Source organism: Odocoileus virginianus, chromosome 2 (assembly GCF_023699985.2).
Source record: "Odocoileus virginianus isolate 20LAN1187 ecotype Illinois chromosome 2, Ovbor_1.2, whole genome shotgun sequence".
Classification (NCBI taxonomy): domain Eukaryota; kingdom Metazoa; phylum Chordata; class Mammalia; order Artiodactyla; family Cervidae; genus Odocoileus; species Odocoileus virginianus.
Genome location: NC_069675.1, coordinates 4,618,907 through 4,640,168, shown reverse-complemented (window position 1 = coordinate 4,640,168; position 21,262 = coordinate 4,618,907). Strand labels below are relative to the sequence as shown.

Sequence of the window (21,262 nt, the reverse complement as noted above, 5' to 3'; positions counted from 1 at the left end):
AAAAGTTTTAACTGTGGTAAAATACATATAAAGATTACCATCTTAACCATTTTTACGTGTGCCGTTCACTCAGCAGCTTTAAGCACCTTCCCGTTGTCGTGGAACCATTTCCACTGTCCGTCTTCCCAGACTGGTTTTCACCGGGGATAGCTCAAACTACGCAGTGAGCAGCAGCTCCCCGCTTCCCTCCTCCCCGTGTGCTTTCTGTGTCTGTGAATCTGCGCGCTCTGGACACCTTATATAAATTGTATGGCATTTGTCTTTTTGTGACTTGCTTATTTCACTTCGCATAATACCCTCGAGGTTCACCTCTTTTCAGCATTTGTTGGAATTACCTTCTTTTAAAAAAATATTTATTTTTATTTTTGGCTGTGCTGGGTTTTCGTAGTCGTACGTGGCCTTTCCTCCAGTTGCGGCAAGCAGGGGCTTCCAGTTGCTGTCTGAGGGCTTTTCATTGTGGTGGCCTCTCTTGTGGACACAGGCTCTGGGTGCGGGCTTCAGTACTTGTGGGTCCCAGGTTCTAGGGCAGTTGTGGCTTAGTAGTCGTGGCCCTGAGGCATGTGGGATCTTCCTGGACCAGGGATCAAACTGGTGTCCCCTGCCTCACGAGGCGACTCTAAACCAGTGGACCACCATGGAGGCCCACCTTCATTTTTAAGGCTGAATACTGTTCCACTTTATGTATATCACGCTTTGTTTATCCGTTCATCTATCAGTGAACACTTGGGTTTCTTTCTTTCTTTTGGGCTTTGAGAATAATGCTGCTGTGAACATGGGTGTACAAATATCTCAGTTCTTTTGGTTTTGTACCCAGAAGTGGAATTGTTGGATCATGTGGCAGTGCTGTATCTAATTTTTTAAGGAACCACCATAGCATTTTTCATAATGGCTACACCATTTTATACCATTTCCCACCAATGGTGCACAAGGGTTCCTGTTTTTTAACATGCTTGTTAACACTTATTTTCTGTTTTTTTGATAGTAGCCATCCTAATGGGTATGAGATGGTTCTCATTGTGGTTTCAATTTGCATTTCTCTAATGGTTAGTGATGTTAAACATCTTTTCATGGGCTTAATGGCCATTTGTATATTTTCTTTATAAAGAGATGTCTATGGAAATTTTTTGCCCATTTTTTAATCCGTGTATTTTTTATTAAGTTGTAACAGTTCTTCATATACTCTGGTTCTTAGTCCCTCTGCAGATAGATGACTTTAAAATATTTTCTCTCATTCTCTGAGTTGCATTTTACTCATTTGATTTATCCTTTTGATGCAGATTTTAAAATTTTGGTTTAGTCCAGTTTATTTTTTCTTTTGTTACCTATGCTTTGATGTCATATCCAAGAAATCATCGCCAAATCCAGTGCCATGTAGCTTTTTTCCTATTTTCTTCCAAGAGCTTTCTGGTTTTAGGCCTTCCATTAAAGTCTGATCCACTGTCCATTAATTTTTGTATATGGTGTAAGATAAGGGTCCATTCTTTTGCATGTGGTGTCTGAACATCCCAACTCCATGTATCAGAAAGATGTGCTTTCCCCCTCTGAATGGTCACAGGGAAGTCCTTTTAAATACACAGGTCCCTGGGGTGGTCGTACTTTAAGCCGTTTATCAAGCAGCTTGTTGATTGTCAGCAGAGAATTGACAGCTAACTAAGGTAAAGAAAGAGGCCCTGAAGAAGAAGAAGCATTGCACAGTGACATGGTGAGAGCCACAGGGAAACTCGCTTTATTTTGACCTTGCCCGGTCACGGTCTGGGTGGCCACAGGCTGCTCTCTGCATGTGTGTCAGTCATGGATTCTTATGCTACTGTAATTTGCATATTCATTCATCCATTGTGTATTCATTTGTATATCTGTATATTCTAGTTCATTTGTTAACTATTTCTTAAGTAACTATTAAATGAAGATAAGATAAACCTATCCATGTATGTATGTGCTGTGCTTAGTCACTTAGTCGTGTCTGACTCTTTGCAACCCCACGGACTGTAGCCCACCGAGTTCCTCTGTCCATGGGATTCTCCAGGCAGGAGTACTGGAGTAGGTTGCCATGCGCTCCTCCAGGGGTCTTCCAGCCCTAGGGATCAAACCCAGGTCTCCTGCATTGCAGGTGGATTCTTTTATCACCTGAGCCACCAGGGGCTAGAGTAATGAGAGTGAGTAAAAGCCACTCAGTGTCATTTTCATGACTTAATAGTCAATATACTTGAGGGTTACAAATAGGTAACCAGTAGAGTAACATTAATATGTATTTGGGCATTTCCTAGATATGTAGTGGGAATTTTGCTGGTGTGTGCTGAACTATCTAGAATATTAATGATTCTTTAACAAATAGATAAATACCACTTTTGCTTGAAAACAGTTGCTCATGGTGATGAACATCATTCTGTGGGGAGATGTTAAAATCCACCAGTAATCCTAGTAAAGAAGACAGCACGAAGTTCTTTACAGTGGTAACTTGACTAGCCTCGTGAGACACACGTTGGAGGTCCTGAGTGAACTGATGACAGTGTGCTCAGCAGGTGTGAAACAGTGTGTCGGTAATTTCAGTATAGTTTCAGTAAGTAGGACCGTGCTGACGCGCTTCATCGTGTTCTGAGTGTCTCTGGTAAGAGCGTGAGAGAGTCGGGAACTCCTGCATCGTGGGCACTGGGGCTCCTGGGCCCCTGGAGCTGCTGTCCTGTTGGCCTCACGCTTGCCTCATCTGGCAGCTGCGGGTGTGTATAGAGGGCGGGGCTGCACGGTGCCTCCCGCGGGGTCTTCCTGATTTCATCACTTGAAGCCCAATAGGTGGATTTGGTCTCTCCGGTAAAGAATCTTCCTGCAATACAGGAGACGAGATGCAGGTTGGGAGATGCAGGGCTGGGGTTAGAGCTCAGGTCTCGTGTCACTAAATCTGCTGTGTTGTATGTAGACCACAAATAGCTTATTTAAAGGAAAGACATTTGTATCTTGCGCTATTCAAGCAGTTTCCACATATGTGGTCTCATTTGATTTTCACACTGTGGCCTGGGTAGAGTAGATTTGTATAATAGCAGCTAGGGCTCAGTGGTAAAGAATCCTCTGCCTGAATGCAGGAGACCCGGGTCCGGATCCTTGGGTCCAGAAGGTCCCCTGGAGGAAGAAATGGCAACCCACTCCAGTATTCTTGCCTGGAGAATCCCATGGACAGAGGAGCCTGGGGGGCCACAGTCCATAGAGTCACAGAGTCAGACATGACTGAGAACACAGTCCCTCAGTGTTAGAGATCAGGGTACTTTTGCATACATGAATTCATTCTTTATCCATTTTTTTAAACTAAGTTTTAAAAACCCAGAAATTGGCTTCTATATTAATGCTTGAATATGGCAAGGTTGGATGGTTATTCTAGGTTGTACATTACAGTCTCAGCAATGTGCAACACTTTCCTCAAGGCCACTATGTACAATGGAACTAGATTGGGAACCCAGTCTGCAAGTTTCATCTGAAAACTAGAAGGCAGTTGTTATGTACAAGTCTGGCTTGATAACTGAATGGCTTGTTAAAGGGTGTTCTCAAGAGGACATACTGTAATTCAGAAGGTTGCTTGGAACCTAGAGGATGTGTTATGTCTGAGGGCTGCTCTCTCTGTCAAGCTGAGGTTCCCATTCTGGGGAAAGTCCTGTTTGAAGAAACAGATCAGTCCTCTACTGTGGAAGTTCCTTTCATGATAGCTTCTGAGCACAGGCAGAGACTCTTTCCATGATCCTTACTGGTTAGCAGAAACAGTATCAGTTCACAGCAAAGCGGCTCCGCCTTAGTCATTCATACACTTGGATCCATTCTCCCCTAACTCCCCTCCGGTCCAGCTGCCAGGTAACATTGAGCAGAGTTACAGTGGGTCTTTGTTGGTTACCTGTTTTAAATATAGCAGTGTACATGTCTAACTGGATAACTGTCCCTTCCCTGGTAAACAAAAGTTCTTTCTCTTTAAGTCTGTGAGTCTTTTTCTGTTTTGTAAAAGTTTCATTTGTATCATTTCTTTTTAGATTCTGCATATAAGGGATGTCCTATGATGTTGCTCTTTAATTTTTTATGTTTCATTTCTGAATATAGTTATTTAGTGTGTCTTCTGTAGAGCACCAAGGGGAACTCTAGTAGTCAACTGCCCAAACCCCTGATAGTGAGAGACCCCAATAATATAGTCATTGAGATTCCATCAGAGAGATGGCAGTTGACCGGTGGTCAATGAAGTCAGAGGCAGAGCCTGGATTAGAAATAAGTCCCTTACCCCTAGTCTTTCATTCATAATCTTTTGATTCGTATGTTCTGACCATTACGCTACAGACAGTATCTGATTGTCATGTGGTTTTACTAAGTCAGTTTCTGACATTGGTTCATGCAGCTCTTTACTGTTTTCCTTGCTGTGTGTGTGTCTATGTTTTTCCTGTATTTTTGATCTTCCATCTGAGAGGATTTTCTTTCTACCTAAGGGACATACTTTCTAATTTTCTTTAGACAAACTTTGCTGGTGATATTAACCTCTTTTTATTTGCCTGAAAAAGCCTGTATTTCATCTCTCTTGGCTGAATTTTTCTCTGGGTATAGAATTCTGAGCATCATTTCCTTTCAGCACTGTTGTCTTCTGCTTCTGTTGTTTCTGTGGAAGAGACCACTGTCTCATTACCGTATTTTGAACGGGATCTCTTTTTCCCACCCATGACAGCTTTTAAGACTTTTTTTTCCCTGTCTTTAGTTTTTCATAGTGTTACTATTATATGTTTAGATGTAGGTTCTTTATGTTTTGTTTCCAGTTTGGGACTCATTGAGCCTCTTGAATATGTAGTTTGGTATCTTTAATTAGTTTTAGACTATGTTTTAGCCATTGTTTCTTTAAACATAACTTCTCTTTTTCCTCTTTACCCCCACAATTTACTTAAATTAGACTTTCTTGTGTATATTCTGTATCTCTTTCCCTTCTGTCCATATGCTCTATATCTGGACATTTTACCTGTTCATTACATTCTTAATTTCTAATATTTTATCTTTTCGCTTGAGAGTTGCTGTCTAGTTATTTCTGGTATTTTCCAGTTCCTTACCAATAGTCTGAAGTTTGTCTTTCCCCTCTTTGAGCAGAGTGAGCACGGTTACTTTAAAGTCTGCATTAATTTCCTTTACTCGAATCTGTGTAGGTCTGTTTATTTTGTCTTTTTCTCTTGGTTTGTGTGATCATTTCTTTGTGTGCCTGGTTATTTTTACATGCCAGATACTGTATTTGCAAGCTCGTGTGTAGAGATGTATGAAGTTTAGGAAGTTGCCTCCTCAGAGCATCCACATTTCCTTCTGCCAGGCACCGTGAGGCAGCCGAGGTCGCCTGGGTCTGCTCTTAAGGCTGGGATGACCCCGGGCAGGGTGCTCTGGGCTGCCTGCCTCCAGCTGACCCTGACCCTGGGGCCCTCAGCCCAGATGTGAAGAGCTCCGTCCCAGGACGACCCTGAACCCCGGCTGGCACTCCCTCAGTGCTCACTGTGTGTTCTCAGGCACCCGGTTTGGCGAGGTGATGTGACGCAGCAGGTCTCCTCTGTCAGCTGCTGAGTCTTGGCCCAGTAATTTTTCATCATTTGCTCGGCCTTCTGTGCCTTGAGGCTATCTTTTTAAACAATGTTTTGCCTAGTTTTCCTCCTCCTCCGCAGGGAGTTGGTCCAAATAACCAAGTTTACTATTTGTCCTGAAATTTTTTCAGAGTAGAATTTGAATGTAAAAAGTGAAGTGTGTAAAAATAAAATAAAATGAAGTGTGTTTCTTGTTTCCATTTCCCTTTTCTTGGTTTTTATTGAATCTTGGGCCAATAGGAGTTTGCTGTACACGGGTCAAATTACATTTTTCGAAATTTGATGAAATTACCTTTTCAGCCCTTCATTGCTTTTCATTTTCAAAACTTAGTCTGGGGTAGCTTAATTTGGGAAGCTTAAAAGTTTATTTAAAACTTTTCTTCAAAGAAATTTTGTGTTAGTGAGATCTTTCATTAAGCCATCAGTAAGGATTTTCGTATTGACCTTTTACAATGAGGCTCTTAAATGGTCAGGTGAATTAACTTACCTTCGTGTAACAGATTAATGGTTTCGTATAATTTTTGTTATTATTCGTTCTTAATGTACAGTGACCAGAATGCCCACACTTTTCACTTGTAAGAGCAGATGTGTGCAGTCAGAGTTAGTCAGGAACTATGTGGTCACATTCCCAGGCTCCTTTAAGATAAGAGAGAGCTCTTGGGGGAGCAGCCTGGCCAGAGTGAGCCTGTTGAGACCAGAAGTATTAAACAGCGCTGATGGCTGTCCTGGCGCTCAGGGTGAACACACGCCCTTACTCGTCGGAGACAAAACAGCCACCCTCCCCTCCTGCGCGCACCGCACCTGGTCAGGGTTGGCCACTTGGCCTCCTGTTCTCAGAGCCTCCCCACCTGCCCCTTGTCCCCCTGTTGGAGTTAACTCTGAGACTATCTCTGCATGTCTTTCAGGTGCCTTTTAGAGTAGGCAGTAAAGATTCGTAATTAATACAAAGTCACCAAGTAGATATTATAAATCCTATATATACTAATAAAGAAATATTTGAAGGAAGATATCAGGTGATATATGTGGATAAAGTGTGGCTGTTTTAAAATGTTACTCAATAAAAGATTGTTTTAAACCATATCAGAACCAGTTTAACTTGGATACTGTATGTATGACTTCTCCAGTGGTATATGGTAACCATTCGGTATTAACCTATATAGTTACTAAACAAGAAGAATGGAGCTCATATTAATTTTGTGAAGGATAATGCAGTCTTGTCCCACCCAGGATGTAGCTGTTTGAATTAGAAGAATTCGACTTTACAAGGAGCCTCATGTAATGCCTGCTTTGATTTATACCTTTATCACTGCTAAGCCAGTTGACACTTGAGATGAGCCAGTTTGGTGGCTTTATGGTAGAGTTGGTCATGTGTTCCCTTAAGGAAAATGCTAGAGTTACTAATTTATTATCAGTGATAATCTTTCTGCATCATGTCCCTTAATTACACTGCTTTGATCGACTTCTTTTAGGATTTTTGCATAATTGATGATTACACTGGGACTGCACTCTTTTTTGTGTGTGTGCTTAGTCATATGACTGCACTCTTAAGTATGCAGTATGTAATAGCAAAGACAGAAGTCAAGGGAGTTCCCTGATGGTCCAGTGGTTGAGACTCTGCACTCCCAATGTAGGGAGTGCAGGTTCAATTCCTAGTTGAGGTACTAAGATCCTGCATGTCATGTGGTGTAGCAAAAAATAAAATAATAAATTTTTTAAAAATACAAAATTTAGAAGCCATATTTTAGGACAGTTTATGGAGGGAAATGATTTTTTAGGTTCTTTTAGCACAAATTAATGTTAACAAGTAAGCACAGTATGTTAGTTGGATTTGGTGATGCTTTATATAAGTGGGTGTTAGAATTGATGCTCAGAAATGCATAAAAGTTTTTCCTGTTAAAATTGAAGGGATTTCCCTGGTGGTTCAGTGGTTAAGACTCCGTGCTTCCAATGCAGAGGATATGAGCTCATTCCCTGATCAGGAAGTTAAGATCCCACATGTGCATTGCATGGCCAAAAATAAAAATGAGTTGTAATTAAAGTTTGATATTTCAACCTGATACTTATCTGCAAGGAGTTTTGGGGTGAAGTAGGAGAATGATATGCCTTGGGAAAATTTCCTCAGTTTTATACTTTCAACTTTAATGAATTGAACATTTGAATTTATTTTACTTTCTCATTTTTCTTTATATTGAAATATAGTACCAATTAGTAGTATAGTCTGTTAAGAGATTGAAGTATTTCTTTTTTTCTTCCCCCCAATACAGAAGCTCCACCATGAGACGAGGTGGATGGAGGAAGAGAGCTGAAGATGGCTGGGAAAAATGGGTGTGTTTTAAAAGAATAAAAATAATTGTATTGAACTGTCTAGGTATTCTTCATTCTTCTTTTAGTTTATAATGTGGTTTAAGGTCTTTTCTAAATTGTAAATCGCTTTAGACACCAACTCTGTGTGTGTATTCACAGTATATTGAAAGCTTAAACTTTGAGAAATTTTGTCCTGAGGAAATAAATGTTCTAGTGCACAGAATGTATTATATCATCCTTTTATCACAGATTTGCTAATAATCCTAGATAACAGGAAGACATAGACATCCAGTAACAGGTGATTGGGCAAGTAAGTTATCTTCTGTAGCATAGAAGAGTAAGTACCCGTCATTTAGCTGTGTGCTAACCTGGCAGGATGGTCTTGTGGTATAAAGGAGTATTACATGTGATCCTGTGTGTGTAAAACTTATTGTGTCCTGAGGCATAGAAATAAGCTTTGAAAGTAAGATCCCATACTGTTAGCACTGAATGGATCACAGCTAATTTAAATTTTCTTCTTTTCTGGGAATAGAAAAAAAATTTTTAATGGCATGTGATATTTGAATAATCAAAAACAGTATTAAAAGTTATTTCCATTTTGGGAAAAATACATACCACTTCTAGACATCTACAATTTTACTTTGAAGGCTTTATAAATAAAGTAAGATTGATAAGTCTTAATAGATTTAGCTTAATTATTTCAGTGTTCAGGAAAGGTATAGCTGAATTCATAGATTTCTAAATGTCTTTAGCAGACGTAATAATGTTTTTACATTCTTTTTTTAGGTTGGTGTTATAAATTTTAGTACTACTATCAGATTGATTAGATCCAGAACCTAACCACTGAATTGTTTATTGTATTCTTATCCACATGTATGGGTAACTGTGTTGGTTTGTCAAACATCTTCATTTTACTTGAAGTTTTTGATGTTAAGCTTACTATACAGAGAAGATAGTGGAAGCCAGTCTAAAATATACTCTTTAACTGACCACTTGTCAAATTTTTAATTGGTTTAAACTTTGTCATAACATTTGTAGATAAGAGCAATATTCTGTGATATTACACTTATTCTAGACTTACCTTTTTCCTCTTTTAACGTAGCACCTACTGTTGTAAGAATGTGATAGAATTTTTCTTTAATTGGAGGTAACTGCTTTACAATGTTATGGACAGAATTATTAAAAATCGAGTTGACAGGAAAAGTCTCCCTTGACCTGCCTGTTGTATCACCTTGAATTATGGTTTATGTTATCATTATGCCCTATTTCATCCTTGTATGTTGATCACTATCACAGAGTAAGGTCTTTTTTTTTTTTTTTTTAATTTTAATTTCATTTTAAAATGGGGAGGTGGGAAGGAAATAAATCTTTTATGATTAGTTTACTTTTCTTGAATTCTAGGGTGGGTATATGGCCGCCAAGGTCCAGAAATTGGAGCAACAGTTTCGATCAGACGCTGCTATCCAGAAGGACGGAACTTCATCAACAATTTTTAGTGGAGTCGCCATCTATGTTAATGGATATACAGGTTGACTGCATCTTACCTTTTATTTATCTCATTTTGGCGTGTACCTTTTTTTAGGATTGGGGTGACTTGTTGTAAATTCTGTTTTTAATTGTTTATCTTGCGTATAAAAAAGATAGAAGACCCTCTGCTTAGATACTCCTTCCTCACCCTTTCTTTCCATCTCGCCTCGGCTTGCCATGGTCTTATTTTAATTTTTATCAAAGCACGTGGTTTTTTTAAAAGTCAGATGAAGTTTAAAATGAAAAGTTGTAGTCCTCCTGCTTAAACAGCTCATCACACATGTGGGGCTTTGTAAACTGTGAGCCCAAAGAGGGGGGCCTTGTAGGGACCCTCCCCTGGGGACTCTTCTGCTGTGATTGTCCAGAGGTCCTTTGGAGCTGGTGGGGGAGTGGGTGGAGTGTGTGTCACGCTCTCTGCATCCAGTCTTGAGAAGGGTGTAAACGCAGCAGCTGGCATCTGGTTGCCAACAGGAAAGGTGAGGGCCCAGTTCTCACTATTTAGGAAGCAAAATCTCATTTACTCTCCTGCTGTATTTTTTTCCTCCTCTGTGTCCCTCCTCTCCTCCTGCCACGCCTGTTGTCATTGAGTCCCGTGTCCAGAAGGGACAGGATGGTTTCTCTCTGTGAGTTGGAGAGGAGATTGAGAATTTTAGTTTACAGTGTCAGCTGTCAGCTTCCTGTTTTACCAGCCATCCAGGGGCCCACTTTTCCCGTCCATTTCTTAGTTGGCTGTTAGCTACTTGTTTTTAAGGTCTCCGTGAACCAGTTCCCGTTGGTTGTCTCTCCCTGCTCTTGGTGGGGGTGGTTTCTCATGGTTCTGTGGGGGTGGCTCCTTGCGTTTATTCACATCCTGGCGTTTCTTGGATCTTACTATATCTGCGGGTTTACAGACAGGAGCAAGAGCGCCATTTCCACATCTCACTACTCCTGTGTCCTTGGTGCACCTGCAGTCTTGTGGGTAACTTGGGGTATTTGTTGATTAAAGTTAGGTTTCAGTTAAACAGTAATGTAGCCTGGTTGTGTTTTATCAGACATCATTGACAATTTAGGAATGCTAACTCAAAGTCAGTGCTACTGCAACTTTCGGAAAATTCACATGCAGCTTTTCTACATAAGCATCTTAGAACATTCAAACTCCACAGACTTTCATGAGATGCTTTATAAAAGACTCAAGATGTTAATAAAAAGACATAAACATTACTTGTTACATTAGCCAGTTTTGGAAGTCCCCAGTTTGCAGGGGCACCCTCATTTACATAAGAGGAAGAAAAGGAGATTCTTTGTATGAGGGAGAAGAAAATGAATGTTGTAATAATCACTACCATGGTTGACAATTTGGAATTCCAATTTACTTTCATCACTAATTTGTATGTGACTGTTCAACATTTTCTTGTTTGGACCTTTTATTATCCCTGTCCTTTCCTTTAAGATAGGGATAATAATATAGTTTTTATTCTTGGTTTTGTTAGGATTATATAATTCCATAAGTAAAGTTCCATTAAGTTGACTTTTATAGGGATGTGCAAGCTGTGGTATAATTGTTTTTAGAAAAAATTTCCACTTGCAGTGATTGCTTTGCAGCTTTATAGGTGAAACAGAATCTAAGATCTCTGTGATGACTCAGCAAGTAAAGACTAGTGCTTTGGATTCATTGAGACAGTGGGGAAACTGTATGATAATGTTGACGCTTACTCACGCTCCTCACAGACTTTAACTGATGTTCCAGGTTTCCTTGATTCCTTTAAAGCTCCCCGTTCTGCCATATGAGCTTCTCTTTGGTGACCCCCATCCCTTTTTTTTAGAGATAAGTTCCCGCATCTTCTGAATACTCTGCCTCTGTTAACTTATTCTCTCTTCTCTTTTTCCTGCCAAACAGCATCTTTTCCCTTCTAAGTTCACTTCTTTGCCTTCCAACTTTTTTTTTTTAATTAAAAATTTTTTTGACTATGGATTCACACACAGAAAAAATACAGAGAGAGACCATGACTCTTGTCCACTTTTCCACAGTGTAACATCTTAAAAAAGATAATACTCTTATCAGCCAGGATAGAGTATGGATGATATGGATACAGTCAAGATGCAGAACTTTTCACACAAGGATCCTTCGTGCTTCACTTCTGTAGCCACTCTGCTCCTTCCTTAAGCACCTGGGGACTGCTAGTCTGGCCACCATTCATGTACTTTTTTCAATTCAACAATGTTACATAAATAGAACATACAGTACATTACCTTCTGGAATTAATTGGCTTTTTTTACTCAGCATAATATTCTGGAGAGTCATCCAAGTTGTTGTGTTTATTATTAGTTTTATCCTTTTTATTACCGAGCTATATTCCATGGTATGAATGTTTCCACAGATTAACCGTTGACCCATTTAAGAATGTCTGGATTATGTCCTCTTTTTGACTGTGAGCACTCATGTATGAGTTTTTGTGTGAACATAAGAGTGCAGTTGCTGGGTTATATGGTTGAACTTGCGTGGTTTTTATTTTTTTAAGAAGCAGCCAATCTCTTTCCCAAGTGGCTGTGTGATTTACATTCCCACGAGCAATTTATGGGCGATTCCGGTTTTTTGCATCCTTGTTGGGATTTAGTGATTTCTGTTTTAAACATTTAATAGGTATGTAGTGATATCTCTTTGTGGTTTCAGTCTGTATTCCAGTTGCTCCACATCCTCATCAGCACTTTGTAAAGACAGGCTGGGTTTCTGTGGCTTTAATGTAGGTATTCTAATGGAAGTGCAGTCCCTCTCGTGGCTTTAGTCTGTGTTTGCTGCTGGCTAGTGATGCCGAGCCTCCTTTCACGGGTTGCTTTGCCACCTGCCGATCCTCTTTGGTGAAATGTCTGTACGTGTCCTTTGCCTGTTTTCCCGTTGAATTGCTTGTTTTTTTACTGTTGGATTTTGAGGGTTCTTTGTTCTCAGTACTGCTCCTTTGTTAGATACGTGGTTTGCAAATGTTGTCTCCCAGTCTGTGGTTTGGCTTTCTCGCTCTTCACACAGTCTTTTGCAGAACAGAAGTTTTTTATTTTGATGGGATCCAGTTTATCAACTTCTACTTTTACGGATTGTGCTTTCAAGTCAAAAGTCTTGGCTTGGTCCTAGATCCTAAAGATTTTCTCCTAGTTTTTTCTAAAAATTATACAGGTTTATGTTTCATATTTAAACTCATGGTCCATATTGATTATTTCTGTTTGTTTTTTGTGACCTGTGGATATCCACTTGCTCCGGCACTGTTTGTTGAAAAGGCTGTTCTTCCTCCATTTTGTACTTTTCTCAAAAATCAGTTGGCCGTGTTTGGGTAGGTCTGTTTCTGGGTTCTGTGTTCTGCCCCACTGAAACATGCGTCTGTCTGTTCACCAGTTCCACATAATCTTGATTATGGTCCTATATAGTAAGCTGTAATATCAGGTATATTATTGCGGTTTTATTCTTTGTCAAGATTGTTCTAGCTATTTTTTTGAGCCTGTACTTTTCCACATAAAATTTAGGGGAAGTTTTTCTGTGTCTACAAAATAGGTGCCTTGCTGGGATTTTGATAGGAATGACATTAAACCTATAGTTGAATTTAGGAAGAATTGACATCCTTGTTAAGTGTTCCAGTCTTTAAACCTTTCATCCCATTTTACTCTACCTTGATAAATTAAGCAAATATATTTTTTATGCTGCTTGTGTGTTAGGAATTGTGTTTGAACAGAGATGACAATGGTGGAGAATATGAATTTTGTGATGAAAAAGTCAATTTCTGAACATTAGATATGGACAGAGGCAAGTGGTGGCAACACAGACAAAAGTAAGCCTTTGAGGTAGAATTGACTTTTTAAACTGGTTCTAGGTAAATCAGTGTTTCTGGATGAAGATGGGTAAAGGCATTCTTGTCCTAACCCTCACCTCCATTTTCACCTTGACATCCTCTGACTGTGGTCAGCAGGGTTGTTCTGATATCTCAGTTCCCTCTGCTGCTGTTCGTGCTGTCACTGTGATCGTAGCTCATTGCCTCACTTCTGTAACCTGGAGTCAGATTCATTCATTAATTAGGTTTGCCTCCTTCCCTAAGCTGGTCCATAGTGTATACATCTCAGAGCATTTTGGCTAGAAAACAAAACACCTGAGTGTCGTTTTGTTTTGTCAGGTTTTTAAATGTATTAAGTTTTGGGGAGTCAGAAAGTCCGTTTTGTATAGTGACCCCTGGACCTCCATTCAGCCCTTCCTCCTCCAAGTCTTGATCATTCATGCCTTGGTCAGATGTTACCTTCTCCAGGAGACTTTCCCTGATCAGCCTTGTCTAAAATAAATTTCTCATCTCTTATCCAGCTTTGTTTCTCTTCATAGAATTTCCTTGCACTCGTGCTGGTATTTGTCCGAGTTACTTTCTGTCTGCCCAGTGGAGCACCGATGCGAGTACCAAGGGCTCGGAGCTTGCGCAGCACGTTGTGAGATCTCAGTAAACATCAGCTGAGTGTGTGAATGAGTGCCAGGGTGTCATGCTTGCACATCAGAATGTTGAAATGTGTTCACTTGTATGCTAAGTCAGCTCCATTTTCTTAAGTCTCTAGTTTTTAAATAAGACACTGGCCACACTCTAGGCTTTACTGGATTGTAATCTCTGGGAGCCGGGCCCTGAGTGTGTTTATCTTGGTGAAAGCTTGGGTCAGCTAGTGCTTCAGATATAGGGAGCTGTAACTGCTCTTCTGTGAGGTTGGATCAGGATAGTTAATATGGAAAGAAGTGTTTGGGTAATTTTCTGCCTTTTTCAGTAGGTGAATCAGAGACCAGGTCTGGGGACTTTGACACTACTGAATTCTGTGGAAAAATGGGGCAGGCAGAGACATTCTGCAAATATGACTGCAAAATGAAATGGCAATATACACATACCACAGACTGACGTTCTAAGTGGTAGAGATCTGTTTGAAAACTGAACCTTAACATTGATGTTTTCTGAGCATACAAATGTGACTTAGGGACAGAGTCCCTTTAATACTCTGATCTAATTCTTTTGAAATGGATGCCTTCCAGGAGTTATTTTCTGTGGATACATACATGCTGTCTCCTCCCATTTGCTGTGGGACTCTGATCTTGTGAATCCAGGAATGGAGGAATTTAACCTCCTATGTGGGAGAGACTTACTGTGTTAGTTTATACCATTCCTTGTAATTTTGCCAGAGTCTGAAAGGTATTTGCTCCTATTAGAGATTCTTTAGGCTTTTGAAACTTTTCTTCAGTTTTTGTTTGGTTGAGCGTATGTGGCTTTTAGCTGAATTTGGTAGCAAGTCTGACGCACTTGCTGAGGAGAGGGGATGGCTACTGGAGAAAGTCATGATGGACAGAGCTCAGAAGACCAAGAGTCTGCACAGTGGTGGGTGATTGTGGATACATCCTCTCATTTCCTCAGCAGTCAACACAGTGCTAAAATATCTTTCTCATTTACAGGACTGTGAAACTCAAATGAAATAGTGAAGGGTGTTACCTACTGTAAGACCATAGGAGGTGTAAACAGCTATTGGCTTACTTCTTCCTATCATGCATGTGACATGGCCAATATTTAGTCAGGCTCTTTGGATGTGCAGAGTGAAATGGTGTGCATAGACTGTTTTCTCAATAAAGATCAAAGAAAACTTTTGTACAGGATTTTAAAATTTACAGAATGTGTTTGTTTATAGGATATGTTTTAGCCAAGTGAGCAACATTTTTATAAGTTGTGCCCAGAGACTTGTCAGTGGTCTTCAGTGGCTGTTCTGATGTTTATGTGATGGCATTTACTGTGGCGGAATTTCACATGTGGAGCTTTAGGCCTATACTGTGGTCCTTTTACCTTTTCTATGCTTAAGTTGTTTCTTAATATGGTTTTAGTTAATGTTAAACTTTGATTGCATACAGAATATTCCTGAAGAATGTTCTGTAAAATTACCAGTAGGAGTATTACAGAATATAATTGTTACAGATTTGCAAAGTATTCTTTATAAAATATTTGTAAGTTTTAAAAATTGTGCCATTCTATTTAGTGAGAAATATAGATAGCTTAGATAAATTATTTTCTAGTTGATCAAATGTTCTTTGATGTACCTTGTGTTTTGTGAAGTAGGGGTGCATGTAACAGAAAAGAAAGGTGTATGATGTTCTTCAACCTATAAGAGACATTTTAGAACTTGTTTTTAGATTTTTTAAAACTTGAAATGGTGCCGTGTTATAGTCCTCTTACCTGAAGTTGGTCTCCTTTGTAGAAACATCTTTCAGGATGCTGAAGGAGCTCAGAATTTTGGTTTAAAGGGATGTTTCATTGGGATTTTAATTTGCATTTCTCTAATGATTAGTGATGTCAAGTGTCTTTTCATATGCTTGTTGGCCATATGTATATCATCTTTAAAGTCCTTTGGCCATTTTTAAATTGGACATTTTGTTCTTGTTGAATTTCTGTTCTTTTTTACATAGTCTATTAACTCCTCCTTAGAGTGATCTCAGTTTGCAGATATTGTTTCCAGTCCCACAGGTTGTGTCCTTCATGAACAGAAGTTTTGCATTTTCATGTAGTCTAGTTTATCTGCTTTTCTTTTTGTTGCCTGTGCTTTTGGCATTGTATCTGAGAAATCATTGCCGAATCCAACGTCATAAAGCTTTTCCCCTGTGTTTTCTTCCATTTAGGTCTTTAGTCCATTTGAGTTAATTTTTGTGTATGTTATAAAATCACTTCATTCTTTTGCCTGTGGCTATCCAACAGATGTGTTGGTTTTTTTATTTATTATTTTTGGCTGTGCTAGGTCTTTTGTTGCTTTTTTTTTTGGCACAGGCTTTCTCTAGTAGTGGCGAGCTGGGTCTACCCTTTGTTGCAGGTCACAGGCTTTTCATTGCAGTGACTTCTCTTGCTGTGGAGTGCAGGCTCTAGGCCATGTGGGCTTTGGAAGTTATGGCCCACGGGCTCAGTAGGTGTAGCTCGAGGGCCCTAGAGCATGCAGGCTCCGGCAGCTGTGGCACACAGGCTCACTCGCTCCATGGCATGCGCCGTCTTCCCAGACCAGGGATTGAACCCGTGTCCTTTGCATTGGCAGCTGGATTCCTACCCACTGCGCCACCAGGGAAATCCCCACATGTGTTTCTTATTGACCCTTTTCCCCACTAGTTTTGTCTGTTCCATCACTACACAATCAACATTTAAATAGGTGTACCTTGATGTTTTTGGTCTTCATTTGCTGCAAGTGCATTTTTTGTACCTTATGTTGGTTTCTGTTCTTTTCATTAGCATGTGACGTTTTAAGCATTCCCAGTACCTCCATAAATAAAACCTGCACAGAAGTCATGGTTATCCAAATTATCCAGAACATGCTTGTTGTTTTGGTTTTGGTAAGAATAACATTGCAGTGACATTAATAACCTTGCAAAGAACGTGTATGCCAAGACTGTTGTTGAATTCCAATCTTGGAATCACCAGTAGTGAGGATTAAGTGAGAAAGAGTGTGGAAGTACATGACTGACTAGGTGCTGCATTAATGTGAATTCTCTTAGCTCAGTTCTTTTTATCTGCTTATGACTATAAAACAGGAAATGACAGTTTCATTTTGTTCAGCAGAGAGGTGGTGTGTTTTAATCAAATTGATATATATATATATGTGTTGGTGCTACTAGAATGGACACATGTTAAGTGTCTGCTGACTATAGGAAAGAAAAAATAATATTTTCAAGTTTAATTCTTACTGTGATCATGTGTAAAAACGTCCCCTTGTTAGTTTGTGCAGGAATTATGTATTGGGGCTTCCCAGCTGGCTCAGTGGAAAAAGAATCCACCTGCCAATGCAGGAGACACAGGTTCAGTCCCTGGTTGGGAAGATCCCCTGCAGGAGGAAACAGCAACCCACTCCAGTATTCTTGCCTGAGAATCCCATGGACAGAGGAGCCTGGCAGGCTACGGTCCCTGGGGTCACAAAGAGTCGGACATGACTTAGCAACTTAGCATGCATGGAATCATGTATTGAGAGCACATACTCTGTTTCAAGATATGCCAAGTATTGTGTAAATTGCTGTTAAGGCATTTTGTTAAATGTAATGGCTTAGGGAAACTGTCAACTGATCTTAAATTTCTATATCAAATATTTAGAATTATTGCTAGTAAAAGTCATGAAATTCCACATGATTGCCCAGTTGCTTTGTTAAGAGGTTTCCTGAGCATATTGCTCATATATCATGGTAGCTTTTGCCGACCACTGCCTTTCCTCATAATGAAGCTGCAGTTGAAAAGAATAGATTACACTTTTCAAATCTGTCTCTGATCTTCTGGCTGGTACTTTGTTTTAATCATTTCTTTTTTGTTTTTTAAGAGATTCTTTTATTTATTTACTTGTTGGCTCTCTGGGTCTTTGCTGCTGCCTGGGCTTTTCTCTCGCTGTGGAGAGTGGGGCCTGCGCTCTCGCGGCTGTGCATGGGCTTCTCATTGCTGTGGCTTCCCTTGTGTGGGGCACGGGCTCTAGGGCTCATGGGGTTTGGTAGCTGTGGCTCCCGGGCTTTAGAGCACAGGCTCAGTCGTTGGGGTGCACGGACTCAGTTGTGCCTCCGAATGTGGAATCTTCCAGACCGGAGGTCCAACCCATGTCTCCTCCACTGGCAGGTGGGTTCTTCAGCCACTGAGCCACCGGGGAAGCCCTACTGGCTGATGATACTTTAGTGGACAGTTTGGGGGTTGATGTTGGCAGTTCCGGGTGTGTGATGGTACACATATAAGCACACTTAAATATATAATGAATACATGTATAGTAATGATAATGGTGATAATATTGCTTATTGAGGGAATAATATCAGTGAAGACCCCTTGAATCTTTGATCCCCTTAACAAATACTATTTACATGCAATAGTATCAGATGTAGAACTTCCTTTATAGAGGACAAACTAAATGAAGCAGGAGTCTGGAAAAAAAGTATCATAAAAGATGGTTTATTTTAACCAGGTCGTTACTTTTTTCTTTTTGGTTGTAGAATTGACTTTGTAATACTGATTTTTGTTTTCCATGGTGGTATTTGATGTAATGGAATCTATTTGTAATGGAATGTGAGGCAATGATAGAGAATTTGTCCAAAAGCTAAATAAATTCTTTATATTTTAAATCTGAAAGGAATACTAGAGATCATTTGTTCCATCTGTCCCATTTGACCTTCATCACACTGAACCACAGATGGTGGGAAGCCTGTGTGGGGGTCACCCAGCTAGTTCTCGTAGCCGGGCTAGCACTCAGGACTTCCACTTCCTGCACTGTTTGCCCTGTACCACATTCTGTTGCCACAAGTAGAGACCTTGCTTGCTTTTAAGTGCTTTCTGTTGTGTGACTTTAAACTTCTTCAGTTTTGTTCTTGTTAAGTGTATAAGACATTGTAGTTTATTCTATAGGCAGGGTATGTGAGTTGTTGACCTACTTTTTCTGATGTCCTGCTAATTTATATGTATTTTTTCCATCATTTACATTATTCTGCTTTTTGTTCCTTTACCTGTAAAATTGGGCATGTTGTGACCTGCTTTGCTTTTAGTCTCCAGATTTTGTTTGCTGGAGATAATGGTTTTAGTGCCTAGAATTGTATGATAGCTTTGTAAGGGATCTTAACTATCATCCAGTCTCACCTCTGATATTGATTCTTCTAGACTGAGAGCATGGTGTGTCTTCCCATCATTTCTGTCATCTTCAGTTTCTTTCATCAGCGCCTTACAGTTTTCTGAGTACCGGTTGTCTTTCTCCTTAGGTAGGTTTATTCCTAGGTATTTTATTCTTTTTGATGAGATGGTAAAAGGGATTGTTAATTTCTGTTGCTGATATTTTGTTCCTAGTGTACAGAGATGCAGTGGATTTCTATTATACTAATTTTGTAATCTGCTTTACCGAATTCACTGATGAGCTCTGCTAGCTTTCTGGTAGCATGTTAATTGTGTCCTGTCATCTGCAGATAGTGACAGTTTTACTTTTCCAGGTTGGGTCCCTTCTGTTCCTTTTTCTTTTCTGATTGCTGTGGCTAAGACTTCCAAGACTGTATTGAATAAAAGTGGTTAGAGTGGGCATCCTTGTCTTGTTCCTAATCTCAGAGGAAATGCCTTCAGCTTTTCTCCATTGAATATGGTGTTAGCTCTGGGTTTGTCATACACAGTCTTTATTATGTTGAGCTGTGTTCCCTTTGTGCCCACTTTCTGAAGAGTTTTTAATAATAAATGGATGTTGAATGTTCTTAAAAATTTTTTCTTCATCTATTGGTATTTATCATATGGTTTTATGCTTCAGCTTGTTGATGACTGAATTTTGAATGTTGAAAAACACTTGCATCCCTGGGATAGATCCCACTCGATCACGTTGTGTGATCTTTTTAGTGTATTGTTTGAGTTGGTTTGCTAGTGCTTTGTTGGGGTTTTTTGCATCTGTGTTCATCAGTGACATCAGCCTGTAATTTTCTTTTTTTGTGATACCTTTGGCTGGTTTTGTTATCAGGATGATGGTGGCCTCATAAAATGAGTGGAGTAGTGTTCCTTCCTCTGCAGTTTTTGGGAACGCCTTCAGAAGGATAGGTGCTAGCTCTTCCCGGTTGTTTGGTGGGATTCCCCTCTGAGGCCGTCTGGCCCTGGGTTTTGCCTGTCGGGTGTCTGGCTGCTGTGGCACGGGCTTTCTCGCGCACAGCAGGTGGAGGCTTCTCTCTCTTGTGGCCGTGGGCATCGCACCACGGTGGCTTCCCTGCGGCCCAGCGCAGGCTCCAGGTGGCGGGCTGCGTGCTTGCAGCTCCTCGGCACGTGGGCTCACAGAGCATCCCCTCTCTGCACGGCGGATCCTTAACCACTGGACCGCCGGAGAAGCCTTTCTGGGGAGTTTTTGAATTACTGATTCAATTTCAGTACTCGTAATTGGTCTGTTCATGTTTTCTGTTTTTTCCTGGTTCAGTCTTGGGAGATGATGCCTGTCTGAGAATTTGTCCATTTCTTCTAGGTTGTCCATTTTATTCATGTATAGCTGCTCACAGTAGTCTCTTAGGAGTCTTTGTATTTCCATGGTGTCCATTTTAACTTTTTTCATTTCTGATATTATTTGTCTTTATGATTTTTTTCTTTCTACTAACTTTGAGTTCTGTTTGTTCATCTTTCTCTAGTTACTTTAGGTGTAAGGTTAGGTCATTCATGATAAAAACCCTTACCAAAACTCCTGTTAAGGGAACATGTTTCTTCTTCTAAAGACCCAAACTCACCAAATTAGTTATTCTAATAAAAGTACTCATTTAAGTGCTTGGATTTGTATTATTTGTGCTTAAGAACAATTTATTGCTTGAATAAGCTTCCTGTGGATATCATCCCTGCCCCCACCCCGCCAATAGCTACTGCTGTGGGAGGTGTGATGCAGAGTTTTCCTTGTAGCTCAGCTGGTAAAGCATCCACCTGCAATGCGGGGGACCTGGGTTCGATCCCTGGGTTGGAAAGATCCCCTGGAGAAGGGAAAGTCTACCCGTTCCAATATTCTGGCCTGGAGAATTGCAAGGACTGTATAGTCCATGCGGTTGCAAAGAGTCAGACATGACTGACTTTCACTTTCCTTTCCTTTTCTTAGGATAAAAACTAAAAGAAATAGAAGAGCTATTGAAAATAATTAGTTGAATGTGATACTAGTAATGCCAGGCATAACATAACTTTAGTGAGTCAGACATTTTTATGGGAAAGCATAAACCACATTGATTGATATTTATTTTTTTGAGGCTTTATTAAGAATGAAATAATTTGAAACAGAATTGGGGACAAAACAGTGCTTCTTGGTTGGCAGTTCCTTTTTTTATTTGTTTTGGTTTATTTTTTGGCTTTGATGCAAGTTCATATTAGGAAACCAAATAGGATTATTTTAACTTTTCTTATATTTTCTTAAATAAAACT

The 21,262-nt window shown here is 40.0% G+C and overlaps 1 protein-coding gene across 5 annotated transcripts in view; it reads left to right on the top strand.

Moving 5' to 3' along the window:
- Positions 1-21,262, top strand: part of REV1 (REV1 DNA directed polymerase) — an 85,053-nt gene that overhangs the window by 15,033 nt on the left and 48,758 nt on the right. For 4 of the 5 annotated variants that reach the window (XM_070474859.1, XM_070474848.1, XM_070474851.1 and 1 more), the window contains 2 exons: positions 7,832-7,892; positions 9,273-9,399. In XM_070474859.1, coding sequence (XP_070330960.1) covers positions 7,842-7,892; positions 9,273-9,399 — 178 coding nt within the window. In that variant the 5' untranslated portion in view covers positions 7,832-7,841. Of the gene's footprint in view, positions 1-7,831; positions 7,893-7,912; positions 7,936-9,272; positions 9,400-21,262 lie in introns of those variants that run through there. The other variant, XM_020904108.2, reaches the window with a different exon arrangement.